Here is a 19093-nt window from a genome sequence, read left to right on the forward strand (position 1 = left end):
GAAACATAACAAGAGTAAAGTCAATATATCATCAGCTCTGCTCAAAACTCTCAACAGAGAAATGCAGGGACTCGATGTCCATGGGTTCCAGAAGCACAGGGAGGAAAGATGGCAATGCTTAAATCATCAGAGGCATCCTCTTAGCTGTGCGTGTGCTGGTCCTGGGCTTCAGCAACCACTTGCTGACAGGTGGCCTGCTAGGCTGGTCGAGCAAGGTTGCCTGAGTAATTGGCAACAAATATGATGGTGCATAACTGCAATGATGACTTTTGTGCTAGGACAAGAAAATGGGGACTCCAGAAGGCTTCCCCAGAGAGAGAGAACAAATTGAGTCTTCGAGAATAGGGAAAAATGTCCAGTTAGCTCAGCAGCAAAAGGCATTTGAAGCTAACAGAAGAGCAAGAAAGGCCCAGAGGAGGCAATGAAGGTGTAGCACATCAGGGAACAGATTGGGGTGGAAGACCATAGGTGGTGCTCAGGGTGCAGACTTGGGTGTAAAGATTAGGAGCCACTGGCAGACTGGAAGAGGGCTTTGCAGGACAACAGTAGCATTTGAGAGCCCTCCTTGGGCTGCAGGGAGGAGGATGTGGTCAGGAGAGGGAGGGCCCTGGAGGGTAAGATGAGTAATAAGAACCAAAGGCCGCAACCCTGCATATGTCACAGACTTCTGCAGCTAGAAGCTACCAGATATTCTACTAGGGGAGGGTTGGAAATGTATCTAGACCTGGGAGGGTGCCGGTGGATTAGCTGCCGTTGTGGTTTTGGAAATCTTGTACAGTGGGCACCACCGAGGAAGAGTAATAAGTGTCTAGGACAAGAGGCAATGTCTAAGGGGCCTCTTTCTACAGGATGTACTCCCCTCTTATACCTGCTGCCCTGCCCATGGTGGCCAGAGACTCCAGCAGTGGGGAAGAGACAGGCCAGCATCACTATCAGGTTGTACCTACTCAACAATCACACCTGAGCCCAACCTAAATTCAAGGGGGCAGGCACAAGGAACTAGCCAGGCAACCACATGGCCAGTCAGCTGTGGAACATTCACTCCTATTTCCTCTGATGGGAGATTCTGGGGGTCAACAAATTTTCACAGGCATTTCTATTTGTCCAGAAAGAGAGTATGGAAGAATGGCACCCCAAGACCACAAATTCTTAACCAGTGCTATGCTGGTTGGCTGACTCATGGTGGGGGAGGGCTCTGATTGGCAGTGTCAGTCCACTTCCGTGGTGTAAGTGCTCCTGGCCTATGGCACACTATTAGCCGAGACAGGAAGAGACGTGTGCAATCACCTCTCAGAAGCAGGGTGAGTGACTCCAGCTACCCTGCATTTAACCAGCAATCCAAAATGAGCTCACGTAAAGCCATGTATGGACAGTCTTGAGAGACATGATGAGTCCCCCCGTCCCCACCCCCAGCAGAAGCTCTAGGGAAGGCAACAGAGACCTGCCTTTTTCTTTTCTTCTGCACAGAGCATTAACCAAGAGTAACTAGCCAAAAGCTCGTCTGCTTTGGCAGACAAACTTTCCCATTTGGTTTGGAGCTGCATCCCTCTAACTCAGGGCAGAAACTCAGGCTGCTTCATTTCTTCTCAAATGAGCAGATGGAGGTACCCAGAGGAAGGGCTGCAGCCCAGGCAGTGTGGGGCAATCCAAGGCCCAGGCCATCCGCCTGTACCTGCTGCACCAATGGAAGAAGCAGGTAAGCAGGGAGAGGGTAAGAACAATGCTCAGTATTTTGCTGGGAAAACCCAATCCACGGAGTTTCTCCTCAGGAGAGGCAAGAAAAGGTAAAGAGAGTTCTGGCAGGGGGAGAGCAGCTCCTTGTGCATGTGTTCTGACTTATCCAACTGTGGTTCAATGAGTATAAATGTTACACTAGAAGCCATCAGCTGACACAAGGAACCAGGCTTTTCCTGAAGGATCACTCCACAGACATCAGAAAAGAAGAAAAGCAGCCCTTACACTTCCCTCCCCGTGAATTTTTGCTCCAATTCTCAAGCAAACAGTCAGGGATCAGCTCTGCCTACCCTCCTTTCATGGTGTATACCCTAAAACGATGGCCCATCACTGTGGCACTGACCAGTGAAGTTGTGGTCCATCTCCATCATATCCTGATGGTCTTAACCCCTACTTAATATCCATGCATTCTTCGTCCTAAGAAGGGAGCCAACACCCCACAGAGCTCAAGAAGGGCTGCACAGACTGGCCACAGGCGTCACAGTTACAGCGTGCATTGGTGAGGGACAGTTACACTAGGCAGGCCTAAGCAAGGCGTCATGGTAGGGAGGCCGACCCCAAGTTCCAGGAGCAGCGTTGGCCACAGCCCAAAGCTTCTCGAGACAGGGCATGTACTCTCATACCTTATTGAGCTCCCTCAGTTTGCTCTTAGCAACAGCTGCATCTTCCTGCTCTGTGGCCAGTAGCTTTTCCTTTTCTTCCAGCTGGCGTTTCAGAATTGCCACGGGGTCGCCCTTCTGAGTGGCCTAGAAATGCCCACAGAGCCATGTTAACAGAGAAAGATACTTGGTTTGTCCCCCAATCCAGCAATCAGATCCACAACAAGAATGGTTGCCTCATGAAGTGGGAGCAGGTGCTTTAAGACAAGCAGGTTCAATCCTGACTCCATATACTTCGGAGAGAAGGCACCCCTGCCTCAGCTACCCCGTCTATAAGGCCTCTAGGGCCTATGGACATAGGAACTGTTTGGCAAAAGTGCTGGCTCCCTGGGATAATTGTTAGGAGCATGGTGTTTCCCATTTAACTCAGGTCAATGGTGGTCAGGGCCTATTCCTGACCCATTGAGGGGCAGTTTTCCATTGTTTCTGGCTCAGTGCCTACCCCTTAGACACTGTGTATATAGCCTATAGGCTCTGGCTGAAGCATGAAGGTTGTGGGAAGGGCAACACTGGGGACAGGTTCCTGAGCTGAGTCTGGGGCTCTCTCCTTGAAGAGGAATGGTCATCTTGACCTCCTCCAGCCACTCACACCCAAGAGTCCTCCCTCCACCCGCCATCCTCAGTGAGCTCCCTGTGACTGCATGGGCCAGTAAGGGCAGTCACATTGGAGTGGCTCTCATAATACCCCTCAATATCTCTAACCACTAAGTTGCCACAAAATTCTCCAGCAAAACTACCTACAATTCAATTCTGATTAAGGAATAAACAAACATATGCTATGCAGCACTTCCTTCATGCAGCTCATTCACCAAAGTACCAGAGGGTGGGTGCCAGCCCCTGTACTGGCCCCTGAAAGCAAGAGGGAAGTTGGAGAGAACCGTTTCTGGGCCCATCACAGGGTTTCGTTACTTACAGTGTGTCCCTACACACCCTCCTTCTTGCACAAAACAGTTAGGCCCCAGCTCCTACGTTCCAACAACAGCTCTGCCCTGGTGCTTAACATCCTTCGTGATTCAGTAGCCCAGACAGGAATGGGCTGTGGCAGAAGCCAAAGCATTTGCAGGGTGATTCATGCAACCTCTGCTAGGGAAAGGACAGAGGGTTCTGCTGAGAAAGGTAAGCGGAGGCTGTTGCATGAACACTCTGCAGCTTGGTAAGCTGGGTGTAGCCAGTGTGACAGGCATCGCCCAGGGGAGGCTGGGACCCCAGGACCAGATAACCACTAAAACTTACCAGCCCCTGAGAGGGAAGGGAAGGGCAAGACCACTTGGGGCCAGCTGTAGTAGCCAATGAACGTGGCCAGGAAGGGCACCCACCTTATGCCAGGTGTCCTGAATGATACCAGCCTTCTCAGACAGGATCTCAATGAGCCGCTGGGCCTCACCCTCACTAAACACCATGCTTCCGACCGTGGAGACCAGTGTCTTGTAAGGGAGGTAGAGAGGGCTGTCTGAGTCCGTGGGCCCTGTGCAGAGAGAAGGTAGGAGCAGGGACTTACACTCAGACACCAACAACCAAGCTCAGCACACCCTGAAACAGCAGGGGGCAGTCAGGGCGCAGGACTCTGTCCAGCTGTCTAGCGTATGCTCCTCGACTTACATTGAGTTTGCATCCCAACAAATTCATCGTAAGTTGAAAATACTGTTAAGTCGAAAATGCATTTAATACACCTAACCTACTGAACATCATAGCTTAGCCTTACCTACTTTAAACGTTGCTTAGAACACTTACATTAACCTACAGTTTGGCAAAGTCATTAAATACAAAACCTATTTTACAAAAAAGTATTGAGTATTCCATGTAATTTATTATTTGTATCACTTTTGCCTTGTCATAAAGTAGAAAGACTATAGGTGGAACCATGGTCAGTTTGGGACAGCCTGTACAGACTAAACTGCGGGGCCTGCACAATCCTCCTGACTGCTCAAAGACAGCCATGAGGAAGCTCCCTAAGCAAAGAAAGGTAGAGTTTTCCTGAGGACAGGGAGATATCTCCCCTTTTTATCATCAAAATGAACAGAATTAAGGAAGGCATATTTTTCCCAAAGGTGTTTTCCTTCCTTCTTTTTCTAGCAATTTGACCCCCATGCTGTGACTAAGCTCTATGGCTCTGCAGGTCCTGACTGACCAGCAAGCCTGCCATTCCCCACAAACATAGATGGTCACAGCCGCACCCCATGGTCATGGGAGAAACACAGAAAGCTAAAGTGTTTCCAGGTCTGCCTCTGTGGCTCCACGAAATAGAAGGCTGCTTCCTACACATACAGATTCAAATAGTATTTCTATCTCTCCCTGAGTGAAGTTTAGGCAAGTGTTAGAAGGAAATTTGGGCTGGGTTCTTCCAGAACAGGCCTTCCCACTCCTCAGTCCATTCATGACCTCTGGAGGACAGGGCCATTTTCCAACAACCAAATGTCACTTCTGAAACACTCCTGATATCATCCCCCTCCACCACCACCAATAACAACAACAACAACAACAACAACAACAACAATAACAACAACAACAACAACAACAAACTTTTGCTCCCATCACAGGCTCTCAAGGCAAGAAAGAGTGAACGGAGATGCCCCATCTAGCAGGAGCCCTGCCTGAAATGCCTGGGGAATTCCTTAGATTGAGACTCAAATCTGCCCCACAGCTGAATGACAGGGCCAAAAATGAGCTGTAATCAAGAAAGCAGGCCAGCCTGCAGCAGACCCTCCAGCTAAGCTCACTTCACTGAGGACAATAAATGGGGAAGGTTTCCATAGCAACCCTAAATTCTATGGCTTGTCACATTATTTTCCCACACTAGTCACAATATTTTCATCGCAAGTCAAAACACTTAGCATGATACCTTAATAAGGGGAATGTCAGACTTGGGTTGCTATGAGTACCTTTATTTTAGAACTTCTTACCTCGGTGAAGCTTGAAATTGAAAATAACCATGTTAACACTGAAGGCCTAAGCTCACAGGGTGTCACAAAAATGAGTATGGGGTGGGGAGGAGGGAGCATTCCCCCTATATAATTTTAATGGTAAACTTAGAGACACTAGAAAAAATTCTGAGTACAGTTAAGCCAAACGAAAATATAAACCATTCTCTAAAACCATTCTCTAGTTCACTACTGGAGAAAACCCCACTATAGCATTTTGGTATACAGGCTTCCTGCTTTCCTCCCTCGGCCTGTCTTCCAGAAAAGGGAGGCCTATTCATTTCAAAGACACTGCTGAAATAAGAAAGGCCAGGACAGACTCTCTGAAGGTGATCACTGCACAGACATTTTTTTGTCCTGACTCAAAAAGGTCTATACCTGCACTGTCTGGTACACTGGCCACCAGCCATGTGGGGCTACTAGGGACTTGAAATGTGGCTAGTGTGAATGGAGGTATGCTACAAGTGAGAGTACAACCCCAGATTTCAAAGACTTCATATAAAAAAAATGTAAAATAACTGTCAAAATTTTTCATATTGATTGTATGTTGAAATGATAGTATTTTGGGTAAATTGGGTTAAATAAAATATATTACTAAAATTAACTGCATTTGCTCCTTGTTTGCTTTTTTAAATACGGGTACTAGGAAGGTTTAAATTCCATACACGGTACACTTAAGTGGTTCATACTACATTTTTACTGGACAGGACAGTCTGCTCTTTTCCAGCCTTGGGGACCCCCAAAGCATTCCCTCACTCCCTGCTGAAGTCGTGGGAGCTCACGTCACCGCAGAGCCTCATAGTCACCAGGGACTCAGGCCTCTCTTGAAGGCTCTCCTTGAAAACCATCTTTCTAGGACCCCATGGCCCCTACTGCAATGCCAGAAGAGGAACAGGGGAGGGGCATCTGGGTAATGCAACTACACTTCACTGTGAAATGTCATTTCCTTCACAGGCATCACCCAGTAGTCTCAACAAATATGCATTCCCTCTTAGAGAGTTAGGAAAGATGGAGCCCCAAGATATCGTGTCCAAAAAACATTTCTGCAAGTCTTTGGTTAGAGTGTCATTCTAATACACCTCTAATAAAACTTTATAATGTAACTTTTATTAGATATATTAATGAACAAAGTAATAAAAATCTGTAACAAGTGGAACAATCCAAAGCTATGTACAGCAAAAATTCTCCCTCACCCACTCCCTCACAGAAACTTCCATGGCCTCCATCCTCATACAAATAGCTATCTTTTACATTATTTTTAGACAGCCATAACTTTATATTTTTTCATTAAGTCTTTTAGGTAAGAATGATGCTGTCTCTATTCTCCCCAAATAAGGGAAGAAAAACTGAAAAAGAAAAGGAACCAGAACTTCAGGACTTCTGTGAGGGTCACATTTACTTCTGAGTTTCAAGATCTTCTCGCCACTAAGCACACCTTCATGAGGTGCCAGTTCCTGAGAGACAGGCACACTGACTCCGTCAACAAACAGCATTCTCACAGGAGCTAATACATGCCCACAAGTTACACAGGTCTCCAGCAAAAATACTGGGAAGACTAGAAATAATCCTTGGTATTGTGAAATCTTAAGGCACTAAAATAAATTTGTCAAAGACTCAACATTTAATCTGTTAAACCACAGAATTCCTAAAGACCGTAACGCAGTAAAATCTAGTAAGATCAGCTCACTGAGGGCCTCCTCCTGAAGCCAATGCTTTGTCCACCTTGGTGACTCTGAAATACCAGCAACAGGGCAAGGAGGCCTGGGGGAGAAATGAGGCAAAAGGAGAGTGAAGAGCAGAAAGGCAGGGCCAGTGTCCCACTGCTCTGGAGTAATCCAGACCCATCTGGCAGGGCACAGGGTAAACAACACCTCTTAGGACCAGGCCTGGGCTCAGGGGAAGCCTCTCTTGAATGGGGTTGGGGGGTGGGAGGTCTTGGGCATGCTCCTTCACATCTAGGGGACGGCCTCCATGGGGTTTGGCCCAGAAACCCCAGAGCTGCAGACTTGTTGAGGAGAGCCAGACATGAGACTTTTATGTGCCATCTCCTGACTTTTAGCATGGACAGCTAACTCAATATAAAACATAAATAAAACCACCGTGGGCTGCACACACACATTCATGGGCTAGGTCCAGCCTACAGATCACCTCTGCCCTTGGGCAACGGGGTGCCATGGTCAGAACAGGGCCCTGGTGGCCTGGGCTTGAATCCCAGCTCAGCTTCTTCCCACCTGCTTGTCATTGGGCAAGTGGCTTTACCTCCCTTTACCTCTGTTTCCTCATCTGTGAAATAAGAGTAATAATCGTTCTTCTCTCACAATCTTGCTGCAATGTGCTTTAACAATGCCTGGCACAGGGTAAAGCATTGCAGAATCCATCCACAAGGCCACTTTCAAGCCCCAGTCACAAGAGAATCACAGACCCTGACCCCTCCCCAGACAGCACATCCAGAGAGGAGCTTGGGGTGGCTGAAGCAACTCTGCCCTTTCTCCTATGCCAACCAATGGAATGGACAGAGCATCACAGCCTGTGGACCCTCTGACTCCTGCCTCATACCACCATACTCACTAATAAGGTTAAAGGGGTAGCATGTACAGACAAATAAGGAACCCTCTGCCTCCCTGGGCTCTCGGCCAAGAAGCAGCTCCCAGATAATGTGCATTACATCTCAAATTCCACTACACTCCCTTTTGCAACCACACTGGGAGGCTTAATCACCTAAAATTAAACTTGTCTTGCAAAAAAAGGGCACTTAGGAGTCTCTTTCTCTCTGTCAACTGCAGTCCTTCCGGGAGAATTTTCTATCCAGCGGCATAATTACCAAGATCCCCAAGGCCAGGTCCCAACCATAGGGGAATTCATTGGGCTCCAGAGCCTAGCACTGTTTCAGCATTAGCCCCTCTAGCAGTGAGTTCCTAGAAGGAACATTTCTGCCCTGCTCATACCCAGCTTACTCAACCAACAGGAAGGATGTCGGTATCGGTCAGTATCAGTACAGTACACTCCAGGAACTGCCTCCTGGGCTGGACAGCCCAAATCAATGGGAGGGGATTATCACCACAGTCCTTCGATGAGCCATCAAAAGGCTCCAGCTCAACTCCAGCTCTTGTTCCAGACACCTGGCAGCCCCTCCCAGGACAGGCAGGTCAAGAGGATCCCCAGACACAAAGCATGGACCTACTGTGTACCTGGCAGTCTGCAAAAGGCTGGGCCTGGAAAGGTAAGTTATAGGCAGAAGTGCCAGCTAACACAGGTAGAGAAGCCTCAGGACATGGAGCAATCAAGCAGGAGAGCCACCCAAAGGGAACCTGAGGACTGTGCACTTCACTGTGGAAGCAACTATGGCAGCAACACCAGGAAGGCTTTTAAATAAGGGATGCTTGAGCCAAACACTACTGGGTAAAAAAGAAGGCAAGAGCTTGGGCTTCAAGAAGAATAGTCAGGCACAGGACAGGCACCAGAGAGTTGCAAGATGCCTCGCTAGTCAGAGCAAAGGAAGTGAAACCAAAGTAGATCCAAGTTTTCGCAGGTCCCAGGATTCCAAATTTTATTCCATAGGAAAAGGACAAGGCCTAGAATGGAGCAATGTTTGCATATGGGCAATATTATTTCAAGACACCCAGGGGGATGAGGCTGGACGCAGGTAAATCAGGAAAGAGTCCAGGGCCAGGGGCCAGGCCTGAGATTATTTAGGCAGCTGAGCTGGTGGGACAGAGGCCCAGGTGTCAACCCAGGGACTCTGACAGTGGAACATGCCATGGGGTGTAGCCTTGGGGGCTGCGGGAGAACACTAATGGCAAAGACACTCATTTTCTCAGGAAATATCGAGACCAGTCTGAAGGCCTCAGATACACAGATGCAGGTGGAATGACTATCACCTCTGCACCTTGCACAGGCACCACCTCCATATATGTCAGGCGACCCTGCATAGGTCCGCCAACAGAAAGCCAGACCGCAACCTCAGGGTGCCAGGTTCTGACATCCCTAGTCATGTGAGCCAAACTCCAAAGCCCCCAGGGCCCCAGGTGTTCCCCTGTGCCTCAGTAAAGTCCAGCACTATACAAGCAATCATTTCATTGAGACAGAAGACAAGCTCCTAGCTCCTACTGACCCCAAGTCCAGAGGGCATCGCCCCCAATCAGAGAAGCTGGCAGACACACCCATCTCCAGAAATGAGGAACTCAAGCCAGCATTACTACTGGCCTCCTCACTAGCTGCGTGCTTGTGGACAGTAGCCATGAAGGATCCTTGTGGGCTTATGAGAAAGCGGCCCTCATGAGGGCCTTGATGAAAGATCCACCAAATTTGTCAATGGCAGCAGCTGCATCCCCTGTCATCCTCATTGTTGCTCATCTGCACCACAACAGAAGTGGGCCCTGGGCAGCAGGTACATGGCAGACTCTGAGACCAGCTCAGCCATGGAGCCCAACACTGCTCAGAGGCTGGTCTGCCCTCCGGACCAGATGCAGACCCTGTAAGAGCAGCTTCACTTGACTTAACCATCATGGACACTAACTTCTGGCAGTTCAAGCACACTGGAATGAAGTACAAATAATGTCAAGAGCAACCCTATTTGGGGCCTTTGAATCAGGCCTTTTCCTTTGGTTGGAAAATAATCTGTTAACTAACTGGGAGATTATGCTCTTATTAATGACTAATGGTATTTTTTTTTAACCCTTTTCCCATGAGAAAAAAAAAGTGCAGCTCGCTGCCCACATTTAATATTACACATAGGAATCCTATGTTTTCTAGGATTTGATATTTTCAGCAATGAAAAATTACTATATTTTGTAAATGGAAATACCACTAGTAAAAACAGAGTGCTATAAATAGAATGACGTCATTTGTTTCCAAAGACTATCAACATACTAGAGTGATACAAAAGTAATAATAAAAGCAAGATATTTCATGGCAAACTTTGGGGGTAAGGTTAGGGCTGTAAATCCATGAGTTATCTCAGGGTAAATGCTGTAGCTGCAAGCACCGCTGGTGAGTATTCTTGGGGCAAATGGCAAATGGGTTAAAATGCTATAGCTTGCATGATTTTATTTTTCGCATGATGTTTTTGTTTTTCTGGTAAATTTCAAAAAAAAATATCATTTTTCTATCTGAAAAAAATACCACATCACAGTATTTTTCAAATAAAGACAAACCCTGGAGGACCTCTGGGCAAGATACTTCCTTGGGTTTCCTCAGCAGTCAGGCTAGTCCAAGGAGAGCAGGCCTAAAATGACAAGATTTTACCTAATGCACTGCAAAAAAAGACAAGGGTCATACAATTGTAGCTTCCTAACCACAGCTGCCAGGGCAGTAACTGGAGTCTCAGAACTGCTGTTTTAAGATGACTGAATGGAGAGTTCTGGAAGAACATCACCTGTAGCTTCTTTAAGGCATGGCAGTGCCACACTAATAGTTGGCTTGCTTCCTTAGGGGATATTTTTGTTCTTAAAAAAAAAAAAATAGTTGGGTTTGAAGAACTTACACAGAAAGTTAAATAAAAGCTCGAAAGCCCCACAGAGATTTCTTCAGAGCTTCAAACCCTGAAAAACTGAGATAAGTTCAAAAGAAAGAGTATCGCACTTACTCTCAACATACAATTGTCTGTACCTTAGCCCTAAGTGGGGGGCCTCAAAAAGAGACCCAAGCTGGAAGCTCTGCTCCTTGCCCTGCCATCTGCTGGCCTCGCAATTTCTGGGAAGTCCCAAAACAGCTGGGCTTTGGTTTCCCCTTTTTAAAAATAGCTAAAAATAAAAATCCACCTTAGAGAATGTAAGGGGGATAAATACATGAAGAAGAGCTTCATAAACCACACACCTAACCAAACATTTGGTTGAGGAAAGCAATGGTGTAACAGTCCTCATTACGTTACAGCACCAGGACTCAGACACAGCAAGCCCATAGCACAAAGGACATTGTGAGAGTGTGAGAAGGATGTACTAGGAAGGTGGAAGGAGTGGTGTTATCATCAAGTCACAAAGTTGAATATGAAACCTCTGCTAAAGTTTAGACACCTTGAGTCAAATTTTCCCAGTAGATCTAAAAATTTTTCCCATGTCTTCTGACCTCTGGTGACCCCTGCCCCATTCATTAGGTTATAGAACACAATCCTATTTGCATTTCTACCTGTTCTGGCAGAGGTAAAAAAGCAGCTTGGCAAGGCCTCACATAACAAGGAGCTGCCAGGACCCCCCAGGATGCTGCCAGGTTCACAGATGTAGGACCCACCTGAAACTTTCCATCTTAGCTCAGCTTTTGACCATTTACTGGGTGCCCAGGACTGGGACAGGCCTGAGAAAAATTAGCCATCTTCTTCCTTCAACCTGGCCCATCTAAAGGAGCAAGGACTTCTTTCTGCTGCTCAGAGGACATTCAAGTTACCTCTGATCAGCACTGGACTGCTTCACAGTGCCCAAAAGAACAGGAATTCCGCTTGGTACAATGAGGGCCTGTTTATTTGACTCAGACAAATAATGTTGTTTTGTTTCTTTTCTATTTAAAAAATAATACATGTTAAAGAAAAACTGGAAAATGCAGAAGAGTGAAAAAAAATTTTAAGATTTACCCATAGTCCTGTCCCCAAAGATGGCCTCTTTCTTCCATATGGGTTGTGTGTATGTCTGACTATGTGGTCATCATGTGGTTGTAAACACCAGTGTCTTCTGGAGGGTGGCTGGGCTCTCCTGGGCCCTGTCGCAATGGCCTTCTGGGCCAAGTAAATGGCCTAACTCTGCAGATGGAAAGGGAGTTGGGCATAAAGCCAGTCCATGATTCAAGACAGGAGAGCCATGACCAGGGCGCCCACCCAGCCTGGCCTTGCTCAGCTGCTAGGCTGGGCAAACCAAGTTCCAACGGAAGCCCAGTGCTCTAGAGCTCATCTGAAGGTGGAGTTTCCAGAATGTGCATCTTGTACTTCCCAAGTCTAAGTCTTTGGTTTATTTGCGGCTCAGACCCACGCTGCGCTAATATGGACTTACTTACAAGTCCTGGAACAAACGACTCTTCTGAAATGTACCACTGAGCCACCCGTTAGCACATGCTATGCGCAAGGGAGGCAGGACAGCATAATTAAACAGGCAAACACTAAGTCTGAGGACAAAAACAGATGTTTAAAAAACCACCACTACCACATATACACGTACTTCTTGTTAAAGAAACATGGCTTTCCTAATAAGCACAGTGCACGAGTGCTGAGGTAACTATCAGAGAACAAACCCGTGGAGGCCTGTACAATACTGCAAATGTTCCTAAGCTTTATCTCTGGAAAACTTCCACTTCTCTCAGGTTCTGTGAATTCCCTCTTTTCCAAACACTGAGACAAGAATCTGTGCTCTTTGTTTCATAAGCAAGTATTTTCTCCTTGTTCCACACCTGGGTTTATGATGCTCCCCTGAAATTATCACCATTTCCACAGCACCACATGAGCCGTAAAGTCAGACGGAGGGTGCTGGGAACTATGTGGCCTCTCTTACTCCACGACATAGGCAAAGCATGGAATGTTTTTGGAGTGATGTACTGTCTTCCTAAATTAAAGATGTACCTACCTTTTGACTTAACAATCACATATCTAGGAATTTACTTTCTAAAGATACACAACAATACATATGTATCACTGCAGTGTTAATTTTAGCAGCAAAAAAACTACACACTACTTAATGTCACTTAAATAATGATACATTCATGCTATGAAATATGACATAGCTGAAAGTAGTAGCCTTATAGGAGCAATATGGAAAGATGTCACCCGTACACTCGTAAATGAAGAAAGCCAGTTCCAAAGCTGTGTGCACTGCAGGCCCTACATATGCATCTGGTGTAATGAGCAGAGCAATCCTGGGGTTCCTCCTGGGAAGTAATGGGATGGAATGGAAAGGAAGACTTTCAATTTTCATCTTCCATGCTTCTATACTGCCTGAATTTTATTTGCTGGAAGCACATATTTATACAAAAACAAGTTTTTAAAAAGCAAGGATTAGGAAGCCAGGTGTTCACTATCAAATCTGGCCACAGATAAGAGGTAAAAAGCTGTCACATGGCCCTGATTTGCTCTTAAAGGAAAATCAGATCAGAAGTCCTGGAATAATTCTAAGTCAGGTCTGCAGAAATGTGTTCTGTGCCCACCTCCATACCTGCTGTGTCTCCCCCTGGGCTACCTGTAAGCAAAGGCCCTGCTGGGCTGACCTAGGGAAGGACTAAGGAAGCAATCCTGTCTCTGGTAGACCCTAGCCCCAGGGTGGGTTTTGCCACTGATTTGTTATGTGTCACGGCCAGCCACTGCCTCCATGGACTCATCTGTCACATCTTACTGTGATATGGAGGACAATGGGGAGCTCACCCTCACCCCACTAGGATGCAAGCAGACTGGACAAAATGGGGAGGAATTGTATGGTACCAACAGAGACATGTTAGTTTCCACAGGGCCTCCTGCAAGGTGACCCAAGAGGCTATCTCCCCAATGGCTCCTATTTAGAGCAGCACTGATCTGAAAGAACTTACTATGCTAATGGAGATGTTGTTCTTCATTTGCACATGTGACTAATGAATGTTTGGAATGTGGCTAGTGCAACTGAATCTTTCATTTTATTGATTTTTGATTGACCCAAATATTAACTTATATGGCCCCATATGACTAGCAGCTCCCATAATTGGACAGCATAGCCCTAGACTCTAGCTCTCTGGGGCCCAGGAACAAAAGTTCATGGCCCTAGAGCCCTTTGCACCCAAGTCAAGGTGTCCTCGATTCAGAGAAGGGAGTCCCTTCCCGGCCTGCTCCCCACCAGCAACTGGAACCTAATCCCTAAGCATCTCCCCATGGTCGTCAGGCCAGCAAAGCTACTCATATCTGCCATTTCCCAAGTTTCTGGATGCCAGGGTCAGCCTAGCCATAGTTGTGCCCACAGTTCCCTTGAGTTGGGCCCACATAGCCATGGAGAAACAGTGGGTAGACAGGCCTTAGGCAGGCAAGGAGGTTAAGGTCAGGCAACCTAGGCTGACCATAGCCTCACGGGACACAAGGTGTAACTGTGTGGAAAGAACGTGGCCTGCTCTCACTCGGAAACACAGTCACAGCCACAGATTAATTCTAGAACACTAACCTCCATACGGAAGATGTAAATGCAAGAGAACTATGAGCCCCATTCCATAAGCCACTAGGAAAACCCATGATTTCATGAACTTCATGGAGTTGTGGGGTGGGGAGTGGCCTTCATCTACCTCGGAGGGCCCTGCAGATAGATAGCTTCACACACTAACCCCAGGAAAACTGGGCTGAGATCACACAGTAGAAATTCAGGAAAATAAAAAACAAAGTACAAGAAAATCTTTCTCCCATGATATCAGACTCTCTGACACCCTGAAGAATAAAAAACTTCACCTTCCAGGTGTTCTATACAGCCACACGTAGTACCCTTGTGGCTGTTTTCATTTGGTCCTGTCTGAACATCCCACATGGCTATCTGTGTGGCCAAGAGCTCCATATTGGCTTTTGTAATTTTCTCATCGCAACCTCAGACTGACAACCTCCCTCTGTCTGGGTTGATCAATATTAATCTCAGCTGTCTTTTATTTTATATTTTCTAGGGTTTGATTTCTTTTAAAATTAAATCTAATTCATCCAAACCATAAATTTTTAGAGGGGTGTAAGCAGACTCTTCCAAATCTTGAACATGCTTCCCAAGATTTGCCTGAACATTTTTCTTCCCTTCTGAAATGACACTCCCTCCCCTCATTGAAGTTCTTAGGAATGATGCAGTCTACTTCAGGGCCATTCTATCCCTTGACCTGGCTGGCCCTGGGCCAGGACCCTACTTGTTGTAATTACTATAGTTTGGGAATATGGGAATATTCACACATCAGACAGAATTGGCCTTTCAAAAGCTACTTAAAATTCTAATACTCTTATCTGTTTTACCCTTCGGATGGGACTTTTAGGATAGTTTTGTCATATTAAGAGGGGAAAATATCATTGAAATTTTGGCTGGAAGTATAATAAACCACTAAGTGAACTTGAGATAACTATCACTTTATAGTATTTAATCTTCCTTATCCTGGACCATGATATTTTTCTCCTCTGTTCAAATTTTCTCTAACACCACCTCAGCTGAGCAGCTGTATGGGTTCACACAGGCAATAGAGCTAGGTCTTCCTTCTTTAACAAGGTATCTCTACTATCTCCAAATAAGGAACATTTTGCCTTCTTTTCTATATTACCATCACACTGCTACTTCATGCCTTACCTCAGACATCTAAAGCCATTACATGGTATAATGGCCATAGGACACAGGAAGCTCTATTTTGAACAGACCTGACATGGGAGAGCCAGAAAACAGCCAGGTCTCAGTTCCATCCCTGTTTTCAAGTCTCGGATGCCCTTATCCCTGGATCAAGTGGAACATCACCTTAAAGACAAGGCAGTGTGTCCTTGATCCAGCCAGTGGAGATAGAGCTGAGGCTAAGTGGCTGGGTTTTCAAAGGGTATGAGAGATTGAACTGACTTGTAGGGTCAGGTGGCCACTCCCTGACCCTCAGTAGAAAGCCCCAAACTGCTCACAGAGGATGGGTCCCCTCACATGGGACAAGGTATTGCCTAAGCAAATGTCCTTCCCTCGCACTCCCCCCAACCCAAGAAAATGGGAGAGAAGGAAACCCAAGAAAAGGTAATAGAGCTTCACAAAGGATCAAGAGAGGGAAACCCAGCTAAAAATGCAGGGCCCTGTGCTAACCAATACAGGTCCAAAAATTTCAGACCCTGTAAGATGCCTCACCAAGACAAACACAATCCCTTTTCCAAATTAACTAACAGCTAAGCTAGTCAAAGACTTACACACACATGCAAGCACAGAACTATTCTATCAATGAGCGATGAATATCAAATAGAAACTCACTGGTCCAATTTCTATAGTAAAATCCACTAAAAAGATAAGGGGGGATTAATGTTCTATTATATATATATATATATGTTGCTCCATTAATTAACTGGGGGTAGTAGTGGATGAATGCCATTGTTTCCTGAAAACATCCTACCATTATTCACTCAACAAACAAACATACAGAAACAAATAAAGCTATGCTAAAGTACCTGGTGGGGTAAGAAATAGAATAGGCTCACAGAATGCAGTCAGACATTTAAAAAAGATCTGCTGTATCATAACTCTGGTTCAATCACATGACTTGATCTGGCCTAAAGAATGCTAGTTTGAAATGTGCCCTTTTATAGCTCTGCCATAACCATGAGAAAGACCTCTGCCCTCATTCACTAAAGCCTCAACCTGGGCCTCAGAATGAACACATGTGGAATAGACCTACACTCAACCTGCAGTAAGGAGCCAAAACAAGTTAAACTGCATCATGAAACAGAGCTACTCAGCTAAGACAGCTTAGATCAGTCAACCTCCAGTCAATTCAAAAGAAGCATGAGCAAGAATAAATGACTGCTTGTGAAAGCCACTGAAATCTGGAATGTTTGTTATGCAGCCTTGTTGTGGCATTAGCTTACTGATACAGATGGCTTCCCCAAAGGGAATCTATAAGCCTTTTAAAGAAAGCTTTTCTTTCCAAGTTCATAAAGAAATCAAAGTTACTTACCAGGCTCACCTTTCTTCTTTGAACCAGACTTCTTCTTTGAAGGAGCCTCTTGCTTTGGTGCTTCCTGGCTCTGGACCATATCTGCATTTTTGCCCGGGATAGGAGCTGACTCTGCCTTTTTACCCTGATTGGCAGACGCATCCACCTTTTTGCCCTGGTTGGGGGACCCTTCTGACCTTTTGCCCTGACTTGGGGTTCTTTCTGCCTTTTTACCTTGATTGGGAGCCCCCTCTGCTTTTTTCCCCTGGTTTACGACGCCCTCCGCCTTTGTACCTTGATTAGCAACTGAATCTGCCTTTTTGCCCTGATTCTGGGCTCCCTCCACCTTTTTGCCCTGGTTTTGGGCCCCTTCCGCCTTTTTGCCCTGGTTTTGGGCCCCCTCCACCTTTTTGCCCTGGTTCTGGGCGGCCTCTGCCTTTTTGCCCTGGTTGGGGGCTCCCTCCGCCTTTTTACCCTGGTTGGGGGTCCCCTCCACCTTTTTACCCTGGTTGGGGGTCCCCTCCACCTTTTTACCCTGGTTGGGGGTCCCTTCTGCCTTTTTACCCTGGTTCTGGGCCCCCTCTGCCTTTTTGCCCTGGTTGGGGGTTCCCTCTGCCTTTCTGCTCTGATTCTGCACCACTTCTACCTTTTTGCCCTGATTGGGGCTCCCTTCTGACTTTTTGCCCTGGTTTGGGGTCCCTTCTTCTTTTTTGCCCTGGTTGGGGCCCCCCTCAGCTTTTTTACCCTGATTCTGGGCCCCCTCTACCTTTTTGCCCTGGTTGGGGGCCCCCTCTGCCTTTTTGCCCTGGTTAGGGGTCCCTTCTGCCTTTTTGCCCTGGTTAGGGGTCCCTTCTGCCTTTTTGCCCTGGTTAGGAGCTCCTTCTGCCTTTTTGCCCTGGTTTGGGGCCCCTTCCGCCTTTTTGCCCTGGTTTGGGGCCCCTTCTACCTTTTTGCCCTGGTTTGGGGCCCCTTCTGCCTTTTTGCCCTGGTTGGGGGCCCCGTCTGCCTTTTTGCCCTGGTTGGAGGCCCCCTCTGATTTTTTGCTCTGATTCTGGGCTGCTTCTACCTTTTTGCCCTGGTTCAGGATTCCCTCCATCTTTTTGCCCTGACTTTGGACTCCCTCCACCTTTTTGCCCTGGTTGGGCCCCCCCTCGACCTTTTTGCCCTGATTCTGGGCACTCTCTGCTTTTTTGCCCTGGTTGGGGGTTCCCTCTGCCTTTTTGCCCTGGTTGGGGGTTCCCTCTGCCTTTTTGCCCTGGTTGGGGGTTCCTTCTGCCTTTTTGCCCTGGTTCTGGGTCCCCTCTGCCTTTTTGCCCTGCACAGTGCCAGTGGCTGGGGTACTGGTCTTGGCACCCACTGGGGGCACAACCACCATAGGCACCTCCTTGGGAGCGGTTTCCAAGATGGCAGCCTTTGAAGTAAGGACCTGGATGGAATTCACTATAGAACTGACTGCTGGTTCCACCTTTGCTACTTTTTTCTCCTTCTTCTTTTTGTCTTTAGGAAAGGAGGCCAGCTTCTCTTGGGGCATGGCTGATACCGTGGCTATAGGGGCAACGACCATCGGATGCTGAACTGGGGTTGGAGCCACAGCCACTGCAGGTGCCCGCACTGGGTCTTTGAGGAGGATGGTCATGTTGGGGGCTGGTTCATGGTCAGGTATCTTCCCATTGGGTTTCTCTTCTTTTTTCTTAGTCTTTCCTTTCTTTTCTACTGTTTTTTCCTTCTTTTTCTTCTCCACTTTCTGGTGGTGAGTTTTCGCCATCTCTTTGCGCTGGTTGGCTAGAGCTTCTTCATATGACGTCTCCTTCATGGAGAAGGTTGACACTAGGAAGATGCCAATGGCGGAAACCACCATGAATCCACCAAAGACCACAACCCCCAAGGTTTGAGTATCGTAAATGTCCATTCTGGCTTGCTTTCCTTTTACCTGCCAAACACATACACATATATTACTTTTTGCAGAAATTGAGGTATTGACAGTTTCCACCCCACCCCCACTACCAAACTTAAGGTTTCACTAAATCTTCAGACTGAAAGTCAAAGCAGAAACAAATCCAGGCAATCTCTGATGTCATACATTTTTACCTGCTCCTCCTCAGAAGTGAACAAGTTTTACACAAGATATGAGCAATCCCTTTAAGTGCCAGCAGAAATGAAGCAATAGAGAGATGACAGAGTGCAGGTCTATAATTAGGAAAAATGTAATGCCCTAGAGACTCA

At 46.8% G+C, this 19093-nt stretch overlaps 1 protein-coding gene across 6 annotated transcripts in view; it reads right to left on the minus strand.

Annotated features, from left to right (window-relative positions):
• Positions 1-19093, minus strand: part of RRBP1 (ribosome binding protein 1) — a 65257-nt gene that overhangs the window by 23919 nt on the left and 22245 nt on the right. For 5 of the 6 annotated variants that reach the window (XM_016164889.2, XM_016164887.2, XM_016164888.2 and 2 more), the window contains exons 2-4: positions 16892-18800; positions 3710-3858; positions 2358-2480 (exon numbers count right to left, since the gene is read on the minus strand). In XM_016164889.2, the coding sequence (XP_016020375.2) occupies positions 2358-2480; positions 3710-3858; positions 16892-18779 (2160 nt within the window). In that variant the 5' untranslated portion in view covers positions 18780-18800. The remainder of the gene's footprint in view (positions 1-2357; positions 2481-3709; positions 3859-16891; positions 18801-19093) is intronic. The other variant, XM_036229695.1, reaches the window with a different exon arrangement.

This window comes from Rousettus aegyptiacus, unplaced genomic scaffold (assembly GCF_014176215.1).
Source record: "Rousettus aegyptiacus isolate mRouAeg1 unplaced genomic scaffold, mRouAeg1.p scaffold_m13_p_12, whole genome shotgun sequence".
Classification (NCBI taxonomy): domain Eukaryota; kingdom Metazoa; phylum Chordata; class Mammalia; order Chiroptera; family Pteropodidae; genus Rousettus; species Rousettus aegyptiacus.